The sequence below is a fragment of the Rhinolophus sinicus genome, linkage group LG06, assembly GCF_036562045.2.
Source record: "Rhinolophus sinicus isolate RSC01 linkage group LG06, ASM3656204v1, whole genome shotgun sequence".
In the NCBI taxonomy this organism is placed as follows: domain Eukaryota; kingdom Metazoa; phylum Chordata; class Mammalia; order Chiroptera; family Rhinolophidae; genus Rhinolophus; species Rhinolophus sinicus.
Genome location: NC_133756.1, coordinates 103,079,066 through 103,101,166, shown reverse-complemented (window position 1 = coordinate 103,101,166; position 22,101 = coordinate 103,079,066). Strand labels below are relative to the sequence as shown.

At 36.1% G+C, this 22,101-nt stretch overlaps 1 protein-coding gene across 3 annotated transcripts in view; it reads right to left on the bottom strand.

Moving 5' to 3' along the window:
* Positions 1-1,969: 1,969 nt before the first annotated feature.
* The window catches only part of MRE11 (MRE11 homolog, double strand break repair nuclease), a 62,640-nt gene continuing 42,508 nt past the window's right edge, over positions 1,970-22,101 (bottom strand). For all 3 annotated transcript variants that reach the window (XM_019737562.2, XM_019737559.2, XM_074335591.1), the window contains 4 exons: positions 11,850-11,908; positions 9,805-9,872; positions 4,702-4,780; positions 1,970-2,177 (listed from right to left, as the gene is read on the bottom strand). In XM_019737562.2, coding sequence (XP_019593121.1) covers positions 2,121-2,177; positions 4,702-4,780; positions 9,805-9,872; positions 11,850-11,908 — 263 coding nt within the window. In that variant the 3' untranslated portion in view covers positions 1,970-2,120. The remainder of the gene's footprint in view (positions 2,178-4,701; positions 4,781-9,804; positions 9,873-11,849; positions 11,909-22,101) is intronic.

Genomic DNA, 22,101 nt, shown 5'->3' with positions numbered 1-22,101 from the left:
ACCTTGTAAATGCACTACTGTGTTTTTATGATAGCAAACAAAACAGAAAGAGATATTAATATATTCTTTGGTAAATGATGGAAGGATTTTTTTCCTCAGAATGTTTTCATCACTACTCTTTCTCAGCCTCCAAGAACAACTGCAGGTACCCTGAAATCATCTGGAATCACCCCTACACGTCTATACTAACATGTCTGAAACTGAATAACTATGCAACAATATTCAATCACCAAGGGTTTTCTTTCATGTTTTATTTACCATATCTCCAGGAAGTGACACACACTAACTAGTTACAAAATGACTTGAATTAATTGAAGGGAATTTCACCTAACTGCTGTAGAATCACTTTTCCTGGGAGCTAACCACATCACATTTAGTACTTCTTTCATACTGTAGAGCAATTTTTAGAAAGGGAGAAAGCCTTGTTCTTTTTGCTCAGGGACCGGTCAGGATCCTTTAGGGCCATCTCCCTCACTAGGACCCTCACCTGTCAGGGGGAGCGCTTCATCGCTTCATGGCCCAGAGGCTGCCCCCCAAACTGGTTTCCACTCCACCATGGAAAGTAGCGCTCACTCCTGATTTTCATCTCTGCTTCATTCAAACACTGGGAATATTAAAGATGTGGACAGATGTGCCTGAGAATATTTCCCCTGAGTTAATACGACCTGCTAAAATAATCCTTATGCTCAAGTTAGGTATAGAAAATTTTTTTAAAGAAACTCAGAATGTTACATCACAATTGTGGACCTAGGCCATTTCATAGAGCTATAATATAAAGGTGGCCTATGCTAATGTTGTTTTACAACTTGACATGTTCCAGGTATGACTATGCCAATAACCATGAATATTGCATAGTCAGGTGTTTGTTTCTACTTATGAAGAAGTTGTTAGGCTGTTGTACTGCCAAGATCTATAACTCTGATAGGAGCCTATCAACATAGCTGCCTCCTAGGTGAAAAGAAGGAATACCCTCAGGGGTCCTTTAACAAGAGTCTTACAAGGGAGAATAGAATTATTGAACTTAAATCTATAGAGGCCAAATTCTTATGTCCCCCTGAATTCAAGTAAGAAAATATAAACTTAACATGAGCTGCTTCACTAAGATTTCTGGAATTGTACATGCCTAATGTTAAGACAAAATGTTACTAATTAGAAATACTGGCATTGATAGTCCACAGAAGTAATGTTTAAGTATGTTAATATAATAGGACCAGAAGGTTAAACTGACCACTCTTTCTAAAAAAGTTCTTCAATATCTCTAAGAAAAATACATTCCTTTTCCCCCTAGAAATAGATGAGAGATACAGAAAGAGAGAGAACCATGACTGATAACAGAATAATGGAGAGAATTATTACCTCAATGGGAACATAATGTTAACCAAAATGAAAAACTCAATAATTCTGAGTTTGTTCTATTTTTTAATACAAACTTATATCTAATTATTCAAAGGATAAGGTACATCTTAACCATTCAAAGTCGCTGTGGCTAATACTATCATAAGCATTAGAAAGAGAACACACATTCAGTAACAGTACTGTGTTTAGGCACAGTTTCGCATAGATTGTTTCACCTTCATGAAATCAAGAATCTCTAGAAATTATTAAAATTATAAGATTTTAATTATAAAATTATAAGAGGTTAAATTTTACAAGCTCTTTTTCTCAACTTTGGCTAAATGTAACCACATTAAAATGCCAACATAGTCTTTGATTGTGAAGCAGAAAGGTGTAATGGTATATTTATTCTAATTCTTTCATAACAAGAATGATATTCAAGCACAGAGCTGACTAAGACATACACTAATATATGTCAGGAAAATAACAGCCTAAATTTTATACAGCGTCCCTATGTAAAGTTAACAACCAGATAAAAAAAATAAGGAAAGCCAATGCTATTTTACATGTCCTTGAGCTGGGAAGTTTCTCAAGTAATGGTACCATGTTCAGGAAATGATACTCAAACAGAGAAATTCTTATACATTAGTTTCTATGTTAAGTCAGTCTCTTTCAAATTCTTCAGTTAACAACAATACTTTAAAAATCTTCAACTGTAAACTCTTAGCTTGTAACATTTTGACTTTTCCTGAAATCTTGAAAATTTCAAAGTGCCATTAAATATATTATCTTCTGTTTCTTCTTACAGAACTAGTGTTCATAAAAGGATCATCATCATCATCCTGAAATGACATACAAATGTTATGTTAATAATCGTTCCACACTTCACTCAGATAAAACAGAAGTTCCTATGGTCAAAACAATACCCAAAACAAAGAGTAATTTTCCCCTTTCACATGAGGTAGACTTTCATTTTTCAATTTCCTTTCCTATATGGATAATTTGTCAATTTATGTTTTTTCTTCCTCCCTTCCTTATTAGTAGCTATTTCACTGTTGAAATACATTTAAATTCTTAGCAAGCATTAAGAATAAAAACTTATCTGGGGCGGGCGGAAGGCTCAGTTGGTTAGAGTGTGAGCTCTTAACAAAGGGATTGCTGGTTTGATTCCCACTTGGGCTGGTGGGCTGCTCCCCCTGCAACTAAAGATTGAAAACAGCAACTGGACTTGGAGCTGAGCTGCGCCCTCCACAACTAGATTGAAGGACAACGACTTGGAGCTGATGGGCCCTGAACACACTATTCCCCAATATTCCCCAATAAAAAATAAAATAAAATAAAATAAAAACTTATCCTGATAGATATCTGTGTGTATATACCTACAATATTGACCAAATATATTTCTCTCAACTATTAACCTTAAATAAAGGTATGGGCAAACAAGAAAAATAAATACTCTTCACATCATTTCTATTTGGTTTTTGAATAGGTTTTTTTTTTATTTACATTTTATTACTGAAGTATCTGATGTTCTAAAAACTCACAGCCAAAAAATAATGAAGCCAGATGACCTAACTCAGAAGTAGCTGTAATTCTTATTTTTCATCACTCATTTAGTGCTAGAAATAAATTACTACTCTCAGACTGATGCAAAAAAAAACCTAGCAAAGAAATCTTTCAAATATTTTTTTGGGAAAAAGAAATAGATAGAATATTTCACTTTCAAAGAGTTCCCATGCTGCTGGGCTGCAGATTATATGCATCATAAGAGAAGACAGGAATATCAGAAATTAACTAGGAATTTAATTAAAGAGAATGAAAACTAATGAGCCTCAGAGAAGTCCAAGTTACATAATTTGACAAGGATAACATTAAGTTGATTCTTTAGTATTTTACAACTAAATATTCAGAAGAAAAAGCAAATCTGTAAATTTTTGATTTGTTTCTTCTAAGACATTAATAAAAAGGAATAATTACTTGGTGTTAGGCTTCATTGGTGGTATTAACATATTCAAATGTTAGCTAAGTTAGCTATCTCTGGTGAGAAATGAAGGCCTTAAGAAATAAAAATTCACTTTCATTTATTGATTCATTTTCTGCTACTACTATTAATAAAACTGAGATAAATTCAAATTGAAGGTTCGTAGAGTATTTGTTAATAGTTCTTTGCAGTAAACATAAACTATATAAATTTTAAACTCTAACATATAACCAACCACTTTCAAAGTTTAGATGCTTTGAAATTATCAACCAGTCAACAATCTCTCACTTTCCTCCTGGAGGAAACATGTTAGTATTTAACTGGTAGATGAGCTCATGCTGCCATTTTTTTCTCTACAGCCTGAGTTCTGGTGAGTTTTCTCCTCAAGCTGTTTCAAAACCACAGCTGGGATACAGGGAACATGACAGCAACAGTTGAAGCTCAAAATAAAATGGGTAAGTCACATGCAGAGATGAAACTGGAGGACGTTATGCTCAAATAAGCCACTCACAAAAACACAAATACTATATGATAACACATTCGTAGAGACAGAAAGTAGAATGCTGGTTGCCAGGGGCTGGGGGGAAGGAGAAAGGAGGACTGGTTGTTGTTCAATGGGCGGAGATTTTCAGTTTTGGAAGGTGAAAAAGTTCTGTAGCTCTGTGCACAACAATAGGAATATACTAAACACTAGTGAGCTGTACACTTAAAAATGGTTACAGTGGTCGAGCTTTATGTTCAGTATTTTTACCACAATTAGAAATGTTTAAAAATAAAAATAAATAAATGAAAGGGGTGACAGGCTTAAGAGAAACATCTTCCAACAATTCAACAAAAACTAGAAAAGGCTCCTCAAATGGCAGCCGTGGAGGAAAAGGAAAGGTCTTCTCAGTTAAGTTAGAGATTTTACAGTTTTCTAATCCAGACAGTCTCGAACACATCCCGCCATATGGCATTTCAGTCAAAATCTGAACACCCCTATGACAAGCAAATCATCACCATGGACCATCTTACATATGAAATGTGTGAAGCATACAGTAAGTAACGTTAAAAGCTTTTAGGATATCATCACAAACATTTCTCCAAATATAAAGGACAGAAGCCTAAACAGTTAGGCTTCTGATCCTACTGTTAACTGGGCAAGTTAAATAAGACTTGAGTGAATATGGTATTTTAAAAATCTGCAGGCCTTTTACATCTGAGGTATTTACACTGATGAGCACTCAACGGATACTGCTTATTGACTCAACATTAGGTTAGCTATAGTTTAAAGGAAGGGCATCAATGACAACATGTTTAAAAATAATTTCCGGCAAATAGCTTAGCAGTTCCTATTTAAATTTTATAGAGTGAAAAATTAAGATTTAACAATAGTACTTTATTACCTCATCTGATTCAAAATTGACCCCTTTAGCTATTTGGCTCTGGGACATGGATTTGCTCGATGATGAAGTGTTCAACCACCTGAAGCAAAAACAAGGAAAAAAACAAAGAAAATGAACCAGAGAATTCAGCAAAGGTGGCTTTCATTCTAGTAGTAGCTATGTATAAAAATAACTAAAACATTCCCTTCAACCTATAATAGAAGCAGTAAAAACTGAATAGTGAGGAAAAAGACTCTGAAGCCAGGGTCTGAATTCCAGTTTTGCTATTTACTAGCTATGTGGCTTTAGGTTAAGTTACTTAGCCTCTCTGTGCCTCAATTTTCTCTACTGTAAAATGAGGATAAGAATAGTTTTTTAAAGATTAAATGTGTTAATATATGTCAACACCATGTTTCCCCGAAAATAAGACCTAGCTGTACAATCAGCTCTAATGCGTCTTTTGGAGCACAAATTAATATAAGACCAGGTCTTATATTATAGTAAAATAAGACTGTGTCTTATATTAATTTGTGCTCCAAAAGACGCATTAGAGCTGATTGTCTGGCTAGGTCTTATTTTCGGGGAAACAGGGTATCACTACTGTTCTATTTCCCTAGCCTGCTATTTAATTTATTTAATAAGCACGTGTATAGCTTATGTGCCAGGCCCTGTACTTAGCACTTTACAAATTTTAACTCATTTAAACCTCATAACAACCCTTTGAGGTAAATATTATTTTTATTTTACAATGAGGGACACTGAGGCACACAGAAGTCAATAAACTTACATAAGGACTACACCTAGTAAGTGGCAAAGCTTCAACAGTTTATATTATGAGTGAAATAACCATACAAACCATGCCATTATTAAATAATTCGTCAAAATAGCCTAAATTGTATTATTCAGTTGCTGCCATCAGAAACACAAATCTACCAAACTGATTTCAGATTTCTTGCCAAAATGTTAATTTCTAAATTGCCTCTCATCATTTAAATAAGTCTTATTGCCTGCACAGTGGTCTGAGAGCTTAATCTATTATGTTAAGAAGCAACAGCAGAGACAAGTTCTGGAGCAGCAGGCTGCCTGGCTGTGTGGCTAGTCGGGTGACCTCAGGTAAGTTACTTAGCCCACCCTCCGCACTGTCTCCAAAGGTAAGATGGGGATAATGACGGTATATACTACATTTAACGCCTGGGGTAGTTGCGAGCCCCAAACAAGCTAATTCATATGTAGAGGCTCAGAATAGTACCTGACACATAGGAGTGCTACACAATTCAGTTATTATTACCTCATGAGTAAATAAGAAGTCAACAGACATTTATTCTACTGAAAAGTAGACAACCCAAAATGCTAACAAAATCAAGATATATTTAAGGGTATTAAAGAAAAAATGTCAAATATACCAAAATAGTATTTTCATTAGTTCAAAAAATGAAAACTAAGGACCCCATACAAGCTGAATCGCTACGGTCCTCTCAACTATCGATCCTCTATTGAAAAAACAGCCCCAAAAGCTAGAACTACTATTTTTCGTGTTTTTTTTTTTTTTGCTTTAAAAAATTTACAAAGACAAGAACGACCAAACAAGTATTTAGAAAGGGACTCTTCCTTCAATGGACTGAGATATCTTGATAGTCTTCCAATAAATATCCTTTTCCCTAAGGAAACTTGAGTTAGGTTTCTGTCAGCTGGAAGCAAAGCAGTCCTGTTCAATACATGTAACTCAAGCTCGAGAAATTCAAGTAAATCTTCATATGCGCTAATTACCTCAATTATCCTCAACTATCTACCACAGATACACAGACTGACCTGTATCTGAGCCCATCTTGGTAATTTTCACTCCTACAAAGGCCAGTGTTGGCTTCAGCAACTCTATAGTGTCCTGGGTTTTTCTCCTGTCTTTCTTGTTGTCTTTTCTGCTTTACCTAAGCTCTAATGGTTGAAACCCCAGGATCAGAACATAAGCCCTCTTTTCTTTCTACTGCTCTTTCAAGGTGATCTATCCACTCCAATGGCTTTCAGTATCAGTTATATGCTATTGAGACATAAATTCAGGTTATCAGTCAAATCTCTTAACTGAGCTCTGGACTCAAATAAACTGAGCTCTGGACTCAATCACCTAAAACTTCCCTTCATGTAAACTTCACAGGCATCTCAAACATTCCACAACTAAAGCAGAACTTTTGATTATCTATCACCCCCTACAAACATCTGTTTCTCTTCTTTTATGTCTTTCTCAATGTATGGTACCCTCTAAGTGCTCAAGCAGGAAACGTGGAAATCAACCATGATTCCTCATTCTCCCTCACTCCAAATACTTAATCCAGCTCTCTCCAATACGTGAGGATACATGGCTGTCTGCAAACCAGGAAGTGGGCCCTCAGCAGACATGCAATCTGTCGGCACCCTGATATTGGACTTCCCAGGGACCCGAACAGTGAGAAATAAATTTCTGTGGTTTAAACCCCCCAGTCCCTGGTATCTAGTTATAGTACACCAACTAAGACAGGATGTCAGCAGGGGCCACAGTCATCTCAAAGCTTGACTGGGGCTGCAGTATCTCATTTCAACATGGCTGTCGGCAGGAATCCTCAGTTTCTCACCACATGGGCCAGTCCGTGATTGTAAGGCCCGGGCAAGGCAAATACAAAATGATCCTAGAACATCTTTTAGCACCGCAAAGTAAAGAAGTACTCAAAAAACTTCTTTTTTTTTTTTTTAAATGAGGGCATGTCAAAAGAACCCAAGACTCAATCTGAAAAGGTTACTTGTGACCACAGTTAATGTAATTTGGACAGCAAAATGACACTCATATTGAATTATCATCCACAGAATAAATACCCTTGAGTCCATGCTTATATAAATAAATAAATAAATAAATAAATAAATGAGAGAAAAAGGATACTTAATCCATCCCCAATTTCTGTCACGTCTACCTGAAAATCTATCTTGAAACTGTCTATTCTCTCCCTTTCCGCTGCTACCACTCCAGTGCAAGCCTCCATCATCTCTCTCACCTGGATTACCTACCTTTCAGGTCAGCCCACTCCACTCCTGCCCTCCTGCACCACAGGGATCCTTATAAATGTAAATCAGATGGTACCACTACTCTCTCAAAATCCTACCCTGGCTTCCCTCGCATTTATAATCAAGTCCAAATTCCTTACCCTGCTCATGTGTTCCTGCTTCATGATGTTCTCCTGCCTTTCTTTTCTATTTTCATCTCTAACCGCCTCCTTTCCTGCCACGTTTTAGTTACTGGCTCCTAAATTGCAGTAAGCTTGTCTCTTCTTCAAGAGACTTTGCATGTGCTTTTCCCTGATTTTCGCAAGGTCAACTCTATCTTAGTAAAATTTCAGCTTAAATGTGACCTCCTCAGGGGCCTTCTCTGATCACGCTTTCAAAGCAGGTATCTGTGGCCTGTGACTTTACTCTTTGTTGCCGCACCCTGATGATTTCCTTCAAGCATTCTGACACATATGTTGATCATCAGCTCAAATGTTACCTACCTTCCTTGTAAAACTTTCAATAATCTATCCTAGGAAGGCACTGGCACTGCCCTTAGATTTCACTACTTTTGAATAAAACATTTACCTTGGTGGACTTTAGTGCTTTGATTAGGATACCACTAAAGTGTCAATTTCTGGAAGGAAGGAGACATTTCTTTTATATTTCTATCCCCAGCACCTAGCATAATGTTTACCTGCGGACCTCTACTTACCAATTTTTCCAACATAGACCCTTAATTCACATAAAGCATATATTCTCAATGGGGTCAATATCACACCCATGGAATGAAAACCAGGGGATGGGGTGGGTGAAAACTCTTAGATATTACAATTGTTTTGGGCCCCCCCAAGCTTGATCCTACCCAACAAAATTTCATTCTTTAGTATTTAATTTCCAAATTAAATTTAAGTCATGTTAATTTAAATCAAATTTTATTTGTATCCTTAGGTAATGAAAAAAGGTTGAAATCACGTAAAAAGGTTTGAGAAACACTGAGACAGAGCTTGTCCCTCAATCTCCCCCTTATTTCTGTAACTCCTGCTCATGTCATTAATCTCGGCTGTCACTGTCCAGCCCACTAATCCAACTAATTCCTATCTTTAAAATCTCACGTACATTTTACTCCTGGGGTAAAAGCTTTGTCTTCTATGAGAGCCCACATTTCTTGCTCCTTCTTCTGAGGGCCTACAAGCACTCATACTTAGTTTGTATCACAAAAATTTCACACATAATTATGTACTGATTCAATCATCCCTTAATGGATTGAAATGTGTTCAACTCTCTTTTCCACTATAATTTACATTGCCTGAAGATAGTAACCATATGTAAATATTTGTTATGTTCCCCATCAGACCTAATATAATGCTCACATAGAAAATAAGTATTAAAAAAAAGCTGTCGATTATTTTCTTAAGAAGAAATTTTCATTAACTGAGCTTTATTTAAGCAGTATTCCTAAAATGTTAACACACAGAAGAAAATGATTAATAGTGAATTAAGTCACTGTGTTAACACACAGGAGAAAATGATTAACAGTGAATTAAGTCAAGACTTACGGTAATAAGCAAAACCCAAAGAGGACAGAAAAAACAGTATTCCTAAAATGTTAACACATAGAAGAAAATGATTAATAGTGAATTAAGTCAAGACTTACGGTAATAAGCAAAACCCAAAGAGGACAGAAAAAACATGGAAGTACTTTGAAGGCAGAGAAAGTCAATGTGATTCTCTTTTTAATGTTTAGCAATAGCACCCTGTATAATCTAGTATATAAAAATGAGTATAAACAGAAGCTGAAATCAAGTATTAGCAAAATACAAAACTATTTTGTTAATTGGAGAGAATACAGTACTCTCCATCAAGAAAACCATTGGGTAATAAAGACAAAAGGGAATGAATTACATGTTATTTAAATTTTCAATGAAAATACTTGTAATTAATTCTTTATCGATTCTATGAAATAGTCCTTGGTCTGCTTTTCACTTCTCTACATACTTGACTAGTTGAAAATAAATCTGTTAAAACATCTATGGCGTAGAAATACGTATAAGTAGAATTCAGGATAATTTTTAATTTTTTCAGATGTTTCTTTTTGCAGGAAGTCACTGCACCTACCTTTGATCTGTTTTTGAAGTGGTAGGAAAAATGTCTTCTTCCATATCTGACTCATCCACCTCAATCACCTAAGGGGGGAAAAAACAAAGCAGCAAATAGTTTTTGTGGCAATAGAACATTTACATAAAAATGAATTCGATAACTGAATCTCAGATTTTTTTTTAAATATAAAAAAAAGTCAAAAGTGGAGGCAGAAACCATGCAAGCAACAATTATTAAAACTAAAGCTCAGCCTGGCATCCCTCTAATGTCACCAGTCCTCATTCACACATACTCGTCATATTCTATACAACATGTGCGACCTCATTTCTCTCCTGGCCACCATGGCAGCCTGGGTACCTAAAAGAACGTGCAGTTCGCTTGGTGAATGACTTGCAGAGGGCTGTGTGCAGATAGTGCCCTGTGATTTTCTTGGGTTCTAATGAGGAGTTAGATCATCAGTGTCCCATTTCCAATTTTAAATGAGGTCTAAGACTGTGTTGCAAGTGCTGGGTATCTATCTTTCTCTTCCATTTATTGCTGTTAAACGCCATTTGTTGGTTTTAAACCCCACCATAGATATTTGTGATTCTTGATTCTAACATCAAAAATGCTACCTATTCCTCTACATTTTGTGTTATCTTGACACTTATACACACATTTTCTAAGTCTTCATCTAACTGATAAAGCCAAGGATAAAATACTGAAAAAACAGCACCTGAGCCCTCCCTGTCTAGGCTGACACTGAACTATTTATTAATCAAAAGTCATTAAATGAAGAAGTTGTTGTACAAGCTGCTATGAATCTAGCCAATATTCCTAAATTTTGTCCATAAAACTATCAGAAGATTGTCTGTCACATGTGCCTTGACGGAATCAAATGCATTCAACACTCCCCTAATCTACCACTGTGTATCCTCAACCAAAAAAAGAAAAACATTTAGTTTGGAATGATCTGTTCTTTTTGAACTTACGTTCTTGCCTGATGATAGAAAAATCTATAAGGGAAGCTACCTTGCAAACATGATAATAATTTTGTTTTCAGATATGATGATCTTGAAGCATTAGCAGGCAACAGTTGATTAGAAATAATGAAATGGAGTTCAGGATAAACACTAGCACATGTAAGTGAATAATAGGAAGAAGAGAAAAAAGATTAAATTAAGAGAGACAAAACAAGAAGATTAGAATCAGGATAGAAAAGAAGTTCTCTCAAAAAGGGGGTGGTAAATTGTGTCCCATACTTGAGACAGTAAGAAGAAAAAAAATTGAGAAAAGGCTGCTAGGGCAGTGTGATATACAACGATTCTATACATTGAATCGTCCCATCCCAGAAACATTTGGAAATGTCTGGCGACATTTTTGATTGTCAGAACCAGGGTGGTACTACTGGTATCTAGTAGTTAGAGGCCAAGATGTCGTTAAACATCTTACAATGCATGGGACAGTCCCTCACAACAAAGACTTATGTGGTCTAAAATGTAACAGTGCTGTTGCTAAGAAACCTTCATACAGAGGGAAGAGAACTGGCTCAGGAATTAAGACACATGGGTTCTGAAGGTGAGGTAACAGAAGTCAAGTGCATATTGGACTCTTCTTAGAATCCAAAGGAAGAGCAGAAGGCCTGTATTATATCTAGAGCTGAACACAGATGTCCTTAGATTCCAACCTTTCAGTTCTTGATACAGCTTCAGCCATTAAGATACAAACTAGAGTATTATGAGAATATACACAACAAAAGGAAGCCAGGCATACATAAACACTCTGTATGTACTGAACTCTCATCTTCGATATTAGTATTCCACGCATGGGCCCTTTTGGTTCAACACTGTTATCCTTAAAAATAGTACCAGGTCTACACATTTATGGATTTCTAATCATGTGATCCTTATTTTAAAAAAAGAAAAGAAAAAATGCTAGAAGCCCTGTCTAGGTATTAGTCAAGTTCTCTCCAGCTTTCATGTTCTATACTTTTTCTTCCTCTATTTAACTTTAGATCTAATAGACGATTCATAATGCAGAAAACATAAATTATTAAAACACAACTATACAACTTTTTTCCTTACCTCTGAATAATTCTTCGTGGCAACATTTTGGGAGGGCTGCTGTCTTGCAGATTTAAAGGCTATAATGAAAAAGATAAAATATTCATTATGTCGTTCTTAAAATAACTTAGAAAAATTTGCACATTTCTTTAGCTGAAGATTTTCTAAGTTCTATCTGCTAAAACCCAAGATGACTAATTATAAAACCATTTACATTTTTTAAAATCTGAAGGGAGATACAATTATATGTTCAAATATATCAATGCCCAGCTGCCAGTTTCATATGATTTCTTGGCTTACTCAAATATAGTTAACAAACCGTGTTCACAAACCTATCTACACGAAAAATATTTTATAGAAAAATACCTGAAGGATAAAATCTGATCATCTAATGGATTGAACTCTAAATACATTGAAGGTAATAATGTCTTCCTTCTCTTATAGCTGGCAATACTCTTCCCTATGGCTATGTTAGGTGACATATGTTTCCAATAAGGGCTTTCTTATTCTCCCCTATTTTGTTAACCATGTTCATTCAGTACCTAAGAAGTAGTCTAGAGGCTAATTCTAAAAAACAGCTACCTTGTATTCCATGATAAAACTTTCTTCTGAATGCTTACTTTTTAATTTTATAAACTTGATTAGAAACATGAAGTTTAACCATTTATTTTTTCCATTTATTTTAACCATTTATTTTTTCCGAGCCCAAAACTGTGGAATTATGATTTTCTTTATAATAATACACATTTGGTCTTTGGCTCTATTTCCGAAGCAGAGCTCCTGAAACCCTCTGAATTTCCTAAGTGATAAGGGCCCTAAAGGTGTCTTTTGTTATGTTAATGTCGTGACTTGAGCCCTGTGCTTTAACCAACTGAGCTAACTGGCCCTCCCTTAATGTCTGACTTTAGGATTATACCTAAAATTGGAGGCTGGTTGGCAGGGAAATAGCCCCACTCCTTGATTTCTGGAGAGGGGAGACGAGCTGGAGGTTAAATCAATCACCAATGTAAACAAACAAACTAAACAGAAACAGACTCATAGATACAGAAAACAAACTGAGGGTTGCCAGACAGGAGGGGCTTTGGGGGCTGGGTGAAAAAGGGCAAGAGATTAAGAAGTACAAATTGGTAGTTACAAAGTTGTCACGGGGATGTAAAGTAAAGCATAGGGAAGGTATATAGTCAATATCTATGTATTGTGCCAGGTGGGTACTAGTCTTAACGGGGATCACTTCGTAAATTATATAAATGTCTAACCACTGTGCTGTACACCTGAAACTAATAAAATATTGAATGTCAACTGTAATTGAAAAAAAAATACTAAAATCCTCTCAAACCAATCACTAATGGCCAATGATTCAGTCAATCGTGCCTATGTAATGAAGCCTCCATAAAAACCCAAAAGGAAGGGGTTTGGAGAACTGCCACATGAAGGATCAGAACACTGCCACAAGCCACTGAGCCAAGCCCCAAATTCTGGGGACACAAGCTCCTTCCCTCTGTATCTTTTCATCTGGCTGTTGATTTATATCCTCTAACAGCCCTTGTAATAAACCAGTAATCTAGTGAGTAAACTAGTTTCCTGAGTTCTGTGAGCTGCTCTAGGAAACGTGTCAACTCAAGGAGGGGGTCATGGAAACTTCTCATTCATAGCCAGTTGATCAAAAGCACAGGTACCTGGGTTCAGTTTGGCATCTGACGTGAAAGGGAGCAGTCTTGTGGAAATGAGCCTTAACCTGAGGAATCTGACGCTCTCTCTCACTAAATATTGTCAGAATTCAGTTGAATTGCAGGACTCCCAGGTGGTGGTGTTCCCATGCTTGGTGGTGTAGGAAACTCCCCTCCTCCTCCCCCCACACATATTGGAATTGGGTTTAGAATATTAAAAACCTAAAATAAGTTTCAAACAACCAAATAAAGGTTTATTTTCTCCTAAGCCTTACCAGTTTCCTAGTAATATAAAAAATGCCCCCGCAGCCCACCCCCTCCCACACACACACACAACCTCCAAATCAAACAACTGGGCAAGAGGAGAAAACAAAAGACACAGGACTTGAAAAGATAAATGAAATGCTCAAAGAATCCCACAAAGTCCAAAATCCTCCTAGTCAGAAAACTGAGTAATCTTTCTCCCTAACCTAAATTTACAATTTGCTCATTTTTCTTTTTCCAGGTTCTATCCCCAATTTGTGATGTCTACCTGAGAGCAGAGACAAAGGGCAAAGCAGAGTTCTTATCCACTCTACTCAATTAGTGGCTTCACATCCTACTCAAAAGGTTGGACAGGGCAACTGGGTACAAAGCCAGTCATCATGATTCTTTCAAAGACTATTTCTGCTCAATATTTATTCACTAATTGACTCCTCAAGCTCTCAGGTCCTTGAAAGCAAGAGCCCTCCTTTCTTTTTATCTCCTGTGGATAGCAAAAGATGAATAAATGTTTGTGAGATATTGTTATCAAAATAAGCACTGCGTTTTGTTAGGAAGGCATCACAGTGGGGTGGTTAAGAATTCTAGTCCTTATGCATTTTTTTCTAGTGTACATGGAACATTCTCAAGGATAGACCATATATTGGGACATAAAACCAGCCTCAGCAAATTTAAGAAGATTGAAATCATACCAAGCATATTCTCTGATCACAAGGCTTTGAAATTGGATATCAACTGCAAAAAGAAAGCAGGAAAAACTACAAATACATGGAGATTAAACAACATACTTTTAAAGAACGACTGGGTCAAAGAAGAAATTAGAGATCAAGGATACATAGAAAAAAATGAGAATGAAAATACATCCTACCAAAATTTTTGGGATGCAGCAAAAGCAGTTTTAAGAGGGAAATTTATATCATTACAAGCCTATCTCAAAAAACAAGAAAAATCCCAACTAAATAACCTCACATTACACCTTAAAGAACTAGAAAAAGAACAAATGAAACCCACGGTCAACAGAAGAAAGGAAATAATAAAAATTAGAGCAGAACTGAATGAAATAGAGAACAGAAAGACAATAGAAAAAATTGATGTGACAAAGAGCTGGTTCTTTGAAAAGATTAACAAAATTGACAAACCCTTGGTTAGACTCTCTAAGATAAAAAGAGAGAAGACACTAATTAACAAAATCAGAAATGAAAAAGGGGAAGTTGTCATGGACACCACAGAAATACAAAGGATCATCCAAGAATACTATGAAGGACTATATGCCACCAAATTCAATAACCTAGAAGAAATGGACAAGTTCTTAGAAACATATAGCCTTCCAAGGCTGAACCATGAAGAACTGGAAAATCTAAACAGACCGATCACCAGTAACGAAATTGAATCAGTCATCCAAAACCTTCCCCAAAGCAAAAGTCCGGGGCCAGATGGCTTCACTAGTGAATTCTACCAAACCTTCAAAGAAGATCTAATAACAATCCTGCTCAAACTCTTCCAAAAAACTGAAGAAGAGACAATATTCCCTAACTCATTTTATGAGGCCAACATTAACCTGATACCAAAACCTGGTAAGAATAACACAAAAAAAGAAAACTACAGACCAATATCTCTCATGAATACAGATGCAAAAATCCTACACAAAATTCTAGCAAATCGAATGCAGCAATACATTAAAAAGATTATTCATCACAACCAAATGGGGTTTATCCCAGGGGCACAAGGATGGTTCAACATCTGCAAATCCATCAATGTGATACATCACAGAAACAAAATAAAGGACAAAAATCATATGATTATATCAATTGACGCAGAAAAAGCATTTGACAAGATACAACATCCATTTATGATTAAAACATTTAATAAAATAGGTATAGAAGGAAAATACCTTAACATAATAAAGGCCATATATGACAAACCCTCAGCTAATCTCATAATTAATGGTGAAAAACTGAAGCCCTCTGTTCTACATTCAGGAACACGACAGGGCTGTCCCCTATCACCTCTGCTTTTCAACATAGTGTTGGAAGTCCTTGCCAGAGTAATCAGGCAAGAGAAAGAAATAAAAGGCATCCAAATTGGGGATGAAGAAGTTAAATTATCACTCTTTGCAGATGACATGATGTTATACATAGAAAACCCTAAAGACTCCACCAAAAAGCTATTAGAAACAATCAACGAATACAGTAATGTGGCCGGCTACAAAATCAACATACAAAAGTCCATTGCATTGCTATATACTAACAATGAAATCTCAGAAAAACAAATTTAAAAAAAAACAACAATTCCTTTTGCAATTGCAGCAACAAGAGTAAAATACCTAGGAATGAACTTAACCAAGGATGTGAAAGACCTACATGTTGAAAACTATAAGACATTTTTAAAAGAAACTGAAGAAGACACAAAGAAATGGAAAGACATTCCGTGCTCATGGGACTGGAAAAATCAACACAGTTAAAATGGCCATAGTACCCAAAGCAATATACAGATTCAATGCAATCCCCATCAAAATCCCAATGGCATTTTTTAAAGAAATAGAACAAAAGATCATCAGATTTGTTTGGAACCACAAAAGACCCCAAATAGCCAAAGCAATCTTAAGAAAAAAGAACAATAATGGAGGTATCACACTCCCTGACTTTAGCTTGTACTACAGGGCAACAATAATCAAAACAGCATGGTATTTGGCAGAAAAACAGACACATAGACCAATGTAATAGAATTGAGAACCCAGAAATAAAACCACATAAATATGGACAGATAATTTTTGACAAAGAAGCAAAAACATACAATGGAGCAAAGACAGCCTCTTCAATAAATGGTGCTGGCAGAATTGGAAAGCCACGTGAAAAAGAATGAAATTGGACTGCTCTCACCAGGTACCAAAATTTATTCAAAATGGATTAAAGACTTAAGCATAAGACCTGAAACAATAAACTGCATAGAAGAAAATATAGGTACTAAACTTATGGATCTTGGGTTCAAAGAGCATTTTATGAATTTGACTCCAAAGGCAAGGGAAGTAAAAGCTAAAATAAATGACTGGGACTATATCAAACTTAAAAGCTTCTGCACAGCAAAAGAAACCATCGACAAAATAAAGAGGCAACCAACTGAATGAAAGAAGATTTTTGCAAACAGTGCCTCCAATAAGGGGCTAATATCCAAAACATACAAGGAACTCATACAACTCAATAACAAAAAAACAAACAACCCAATTGAAAAATGGGCCGAGTACCTGAAGAGACATTTCTCCAAAGAGGACATACTGATGGCAAATAGACAAATGAAAAAATGCTCAACATCACTAATCATCAGAGAAATGCAAATAAAAACCACAATGAGATATCATCTCACCCCACTTAGAATGGCTATCATCAACAAGACAAATAGTAACAAGTGTTGGAGAGGCTGTGGAGAAAAAGGAACCCTCATACACTGTTGGTGGGAATGTAGATTGGTGCAGCCATTATGGAAGGCAGTGTGGAGGTTCCTCAAAAAATTCCGAATAGAATTACCACATGACCCAGCAATCCCTCTCCTAGGTATCCACCCAAAAAATCTGAAAACATTTATACATAAAGACAAGTGTGCTTTAATGTTCACTGCAGCTTTATTTACAGTGGCCAAGACATGGAAATAACCAAAATGTCCTTCGATAGATGAATAAATAAAGAAGTTGTGGTATATATACACAATGGAATACTATTTGGCAGTAAGAAAAGATGAAATAGGACCATTTGTGACAACATGGATGGATCTTGAGAGTATAATGCTAAGCGAAATAAGTCAGACAGAAAAAGCAGAGAACCATATGATTTCACTGATATGTGGTAAACTAAAAACAACAGAAGAACAAGACAAACAAATGAGAAACAGAAACTCATAGACACAGACAATAGTTTAGTGGTTACCAGAGGGTAAGGGGGGTGGGGGGTGGGAGATGAGGGTAAGGGGGATCAAATATATGGTGATGGAAGGAGAACTGACTCTGGGTGGTGAACACACAATGTGATTTATAGATGATGTAATACAGAATTGTACACCTGAAATCTATGTAACTTTACTAACAATTGTCACCCCAATAAACTTTAATTTAAAAAAAAAAAGAATTCTAGTGTTAGATTCAGACCCATTTTGACTGACCGGCTGGGCAATTATGGCCAAGTTCTTTGGCCTAAGTCTCAGTTTCCTCACCTGTAACATAGTGCTAGTAATGCTTCATGCCGAAATTTGTTGAAAGGATAAAAAGAGGTAGTTAACATAAATTGCTTTGGCAAATACACAATCAGTCATAGTAAGTATTCAAATAATGCAGCTAGTAATCCTAGCAGTAAATGTATTAGCAGCAGTGGTAGCCGTGCTGACAAACTAAATGCAAAGGCAGAGGCTTCAGAGGCACCTTTCATTTGTTTTAGTCACCATCCTCTGCAGATACACTTCAACAGGAAATTCTGGGCTGTCAACTTTTATTTACAACCACTGCTGGCTTTAAACACAATATCCACCTTTCCCAATAAAAGTCCAGTACAACAACAAATCTCTGTACTCCACGGAGCTTGTTATTAGAGAATTTGACCTTGATTTTTCTCTTCATCTTGACTTATAGCAGGGCTCTCGAAGTTATAGTTTTAAAGGTGCTTTTGTCCCAAAGTTATGGTAACTATAGTTAATACCCCATGATTAGTTTTCGGAGACTTAACCATCAAATCTAACCTGCTAAAAATGGTTTACACAGATATATAAAAAGTCAATTTCATTTTTCAAAAAAAGGCCCAATGTTGAGGTAATCAGTTAAATTGCTAAACCATTAGAATTATGTAAACCATTTACATAAAAGAAAATTTAGACTAATTTATAAAACTTCCATTTGTATAAGTTTATTGTAAACATTGCCACTAACTCTAGTAGCAGCAATCATTTATTTGATTCTTACTAAGTGCTATTTTCATTGATGTACATGCATAAGTTCTCTTAATACTTATAACTACTCTGTGAAGTCAGTACCACATTGCTAATTTTATAGCTAAGGGATCTGAAGCTGACAGAATAATAATAGTTTACATTTACTGGGGCTTAATGTGTATAGATATTAGGCCAGGTATTTCACATGCATTTCTCATTAATCCTCAAAATAGCCCAATGAGCTGGATACAACCATCACCTCATCTTACAGATGAGGACACTGAAGCTTAGAGATGGAAAGCTTAACTGATCCGCTGGAGGACATGCAGCTAGTAAATCAAGGAGTCAGAGTTCAGACAAAGGTCTTTCTGACTTTGGAACCATGCTCTGAACTTTTATGCTACACACCTGTAAGTCATTTTTATTTAGCCAGTCTCAAGTGTTCAATGAGCATCTGCTATGTGCCAGACACTATGGACACAATGAACACGCGATCCTTGTTCTCTGGTGCTTATAGTGCAGGGGCACGGAGACAGCAAACAGCTGGCCAACCACAGCAGGTCTGACTCTAGCTCATGGGTTCTAAACCATCCGTGGCAAAAGGCACCACAGTAAGATTTTTGCCTGGAACATAATTCCAGAAATCTTGTTTCTTATTAATTTGGTTTATGTACAGAGCCTCTTTCTACAAATGAATATTATTACTTCAAAAGTGATTAGTCATGCCAATGAGTGAACATTTTAAAGCACTCTTATAACTGGTCTCTTGCTTTCTCCACACAAATAGAAGCTTTATTCCACATTACCAATGGGGAACAGAGCATGAAATCTTGTTTCTTATTAATTTGGTTTACGTACAGGGCCTCTTTCTACAAATGAATATTATTACTTCAAAAGTGATTAGTCATGCCAATGAGTGAACATTTTAAAGCACTCTTATAACTGGTCTCTTGCTTTCTCCACACAAATAGAAGCTTTATTCCACATTATCAATGGGGAACAGAGCATGAGTCATTAAAGAATGTCTTTGAAAGTCTCACTGGCATAGTGGATCTGAAAGGAGCTGATGTTAGAAAGTAAAACAAAAATGCCCACAAAACTCCTATGAGACACAGAGTTCTAGCTGCAAAGGAGGCAGCCACAGAGTTTTAAATAAAGAAAATAAAAAACCCTCTGTACCTCTTCATTATAGGCTAGATTATTCAGATAAACATTTCTGCTGAAAACAACCCAAATTATTACATCAAACTAAAAAAAAAAATCTTAATGGCACTGAAGAGCTGATCACACAGTAAGGAATTAACAGGCCCAAACTGAAGAAAAGCTAGAACTCAGAGAGGCTAGTATAGCAGAATCCTTTTCCCTGACGCCCCCTGTTGCTTTGGGCAATGTTAACATTGGTTTGGACAGTTCTGTAGGGAGAAGGAGAGAGCTAACCAAGGTTTGAGGCCTGTCCAAGATGGGGAGCCTAATGCATTTTCTCCCTACCTTAAGCTGGGATCCCAATGGTTAAGGAGGGAAGCAGACATAAACACGATTTTACAAATACCTATCACTTGACTAGTTTTCAACACATACATTTAAACCTAAAGTGGTCTAAGACTTGTGGTGCTCCTAAAAACCTGGAAAAACAAATATGAGTCTTCTCTGGAGGAAGACATTTTCACCTAAGATCTCACATTATCCCTACTGGTAATTTTTTGGCAGGGACAACAGATAACAAAGCACACAAGGAAACGAGTCACCATAAATGAGAACCAAGAGAAACAGCAATCAGAAATAAAGAATAGAAAAAGGCCAAAGAAATTCAGGTACTGGGTTATTAGACACACACACACACACACACACACACACACAAATCCTTACTACCATGTTTTCCCCATTAATATAAGACCAGGTCTTAAATTAATTTTTGCTCCAAAAGACGCCTTAGAGCTGATGGTCCGGCTAGGTATTATTTTGGGGAACACGTTATGTACATACAAGAAATTAAAAACAGGTTTAAAAATATCTGTAGAGAATTTTAAAAACTATTAAAAGTGCATAGCATATTTAAAAAGAACCAGAAAGAATTTCAACCCTCCCTCCCCACAAAAAAAGAAAATTAAAAATTCAATGGACAGTTTTAACAATAGATGAGTTAACTGGAAGATTGATTAGAAATAATTACTCAGAATGTAGCTCTGGGAAATAAAACAAAAAATATGAGAGGTTAAGCATCATAGGAAGGAGAGAGCTAAAAGGTCATACATTTATTTAATTGAAGACCCAGAAATGAAGAGAAAAAGAATAGTATAGAGGTACTATCTAAAGGGAAAACAGCTAAGGATTTTCTAGAAACGATGAAAGACACCAATTCACAGTTCATGAAACCCAATAAATCCTAAGCAGTACAAAAAAAAGAATCCCATATCTAGATTCATCATAGGGAGACTGCAGAACACCAAAGAGGAAAAATAAACGACTTAAAAAAATAACAAGGTTAACTTATTTCTTAACAACAATGGAAACCTGAAGACAGGCTTTAAATAATTCTACCCAGTGGTGTCAAGAAAAGCTTCACATAAAACAACTAAACCATGGATTAAAAAAGGCAGTTTGGGGTAAGGTAAAGGTGGCTAATTTATAACATTTACGCCTCTGTGTTGCATGCTAACCAACTTCTGGTGCTTTAACATGGAACTGCTCATATTTTATTGACTCCACTTTTCTAACTCCATTTTCTCTTTTTTTATAATAGCAATAACTAACAGTTCATAAACGCCTATTATGTGCCAGGTTTTTTGCTTTTACTCTGCAGAATAACCCTATATAGCAGGGATTATTATTCCCAATATACATGTAAACAAACCAGGAGAGTGAGTGATCTGTCCAAAATCACAAGGCTTTTTATGTGCTGAACTCAACCTAGATATTTACCATGCTGTCTTTTGTCTCTGTCTTTCTCTGCTTTCATCTTAAACTTGACAAGAATGCACCTTTCTGGATGCTATTTCCTAAATGTAACAAAAATATCATGCTTCTGAAGTCAAAAGCTCAGGATCTCAGCTGGCTCTCCTTAAGTACTGAATAATCCTTGAGTAAAAATACAGCAACAGAATTTTTGATAGGAAGATGCCTTAAGAGTCATTTAATGGATCTTTTGTTTATATCCTTTCTCCAATGTCAGTTGTCATCCAATAAACGTTGAAAACTTCCTTTGATGGAGTCACATCTCACCTCTTTCTGGGGCAGCTTCTTCCATCTTTATATTGATAGGTTATTCTATATGATGCAAAGACTCTTTTCTCTACTGAGAACCAGTAGCTAAGTCTCTAATGTAATCTTGCTCTGGAAACTGGTATACTAGTTAACTGCTGCTTGTGAAGTCTAAAAACTGTGAGATCAATCTGAGCTCTAGAATTTACTAGTTGTGACACCTTGGGTAAGTTGCCTGT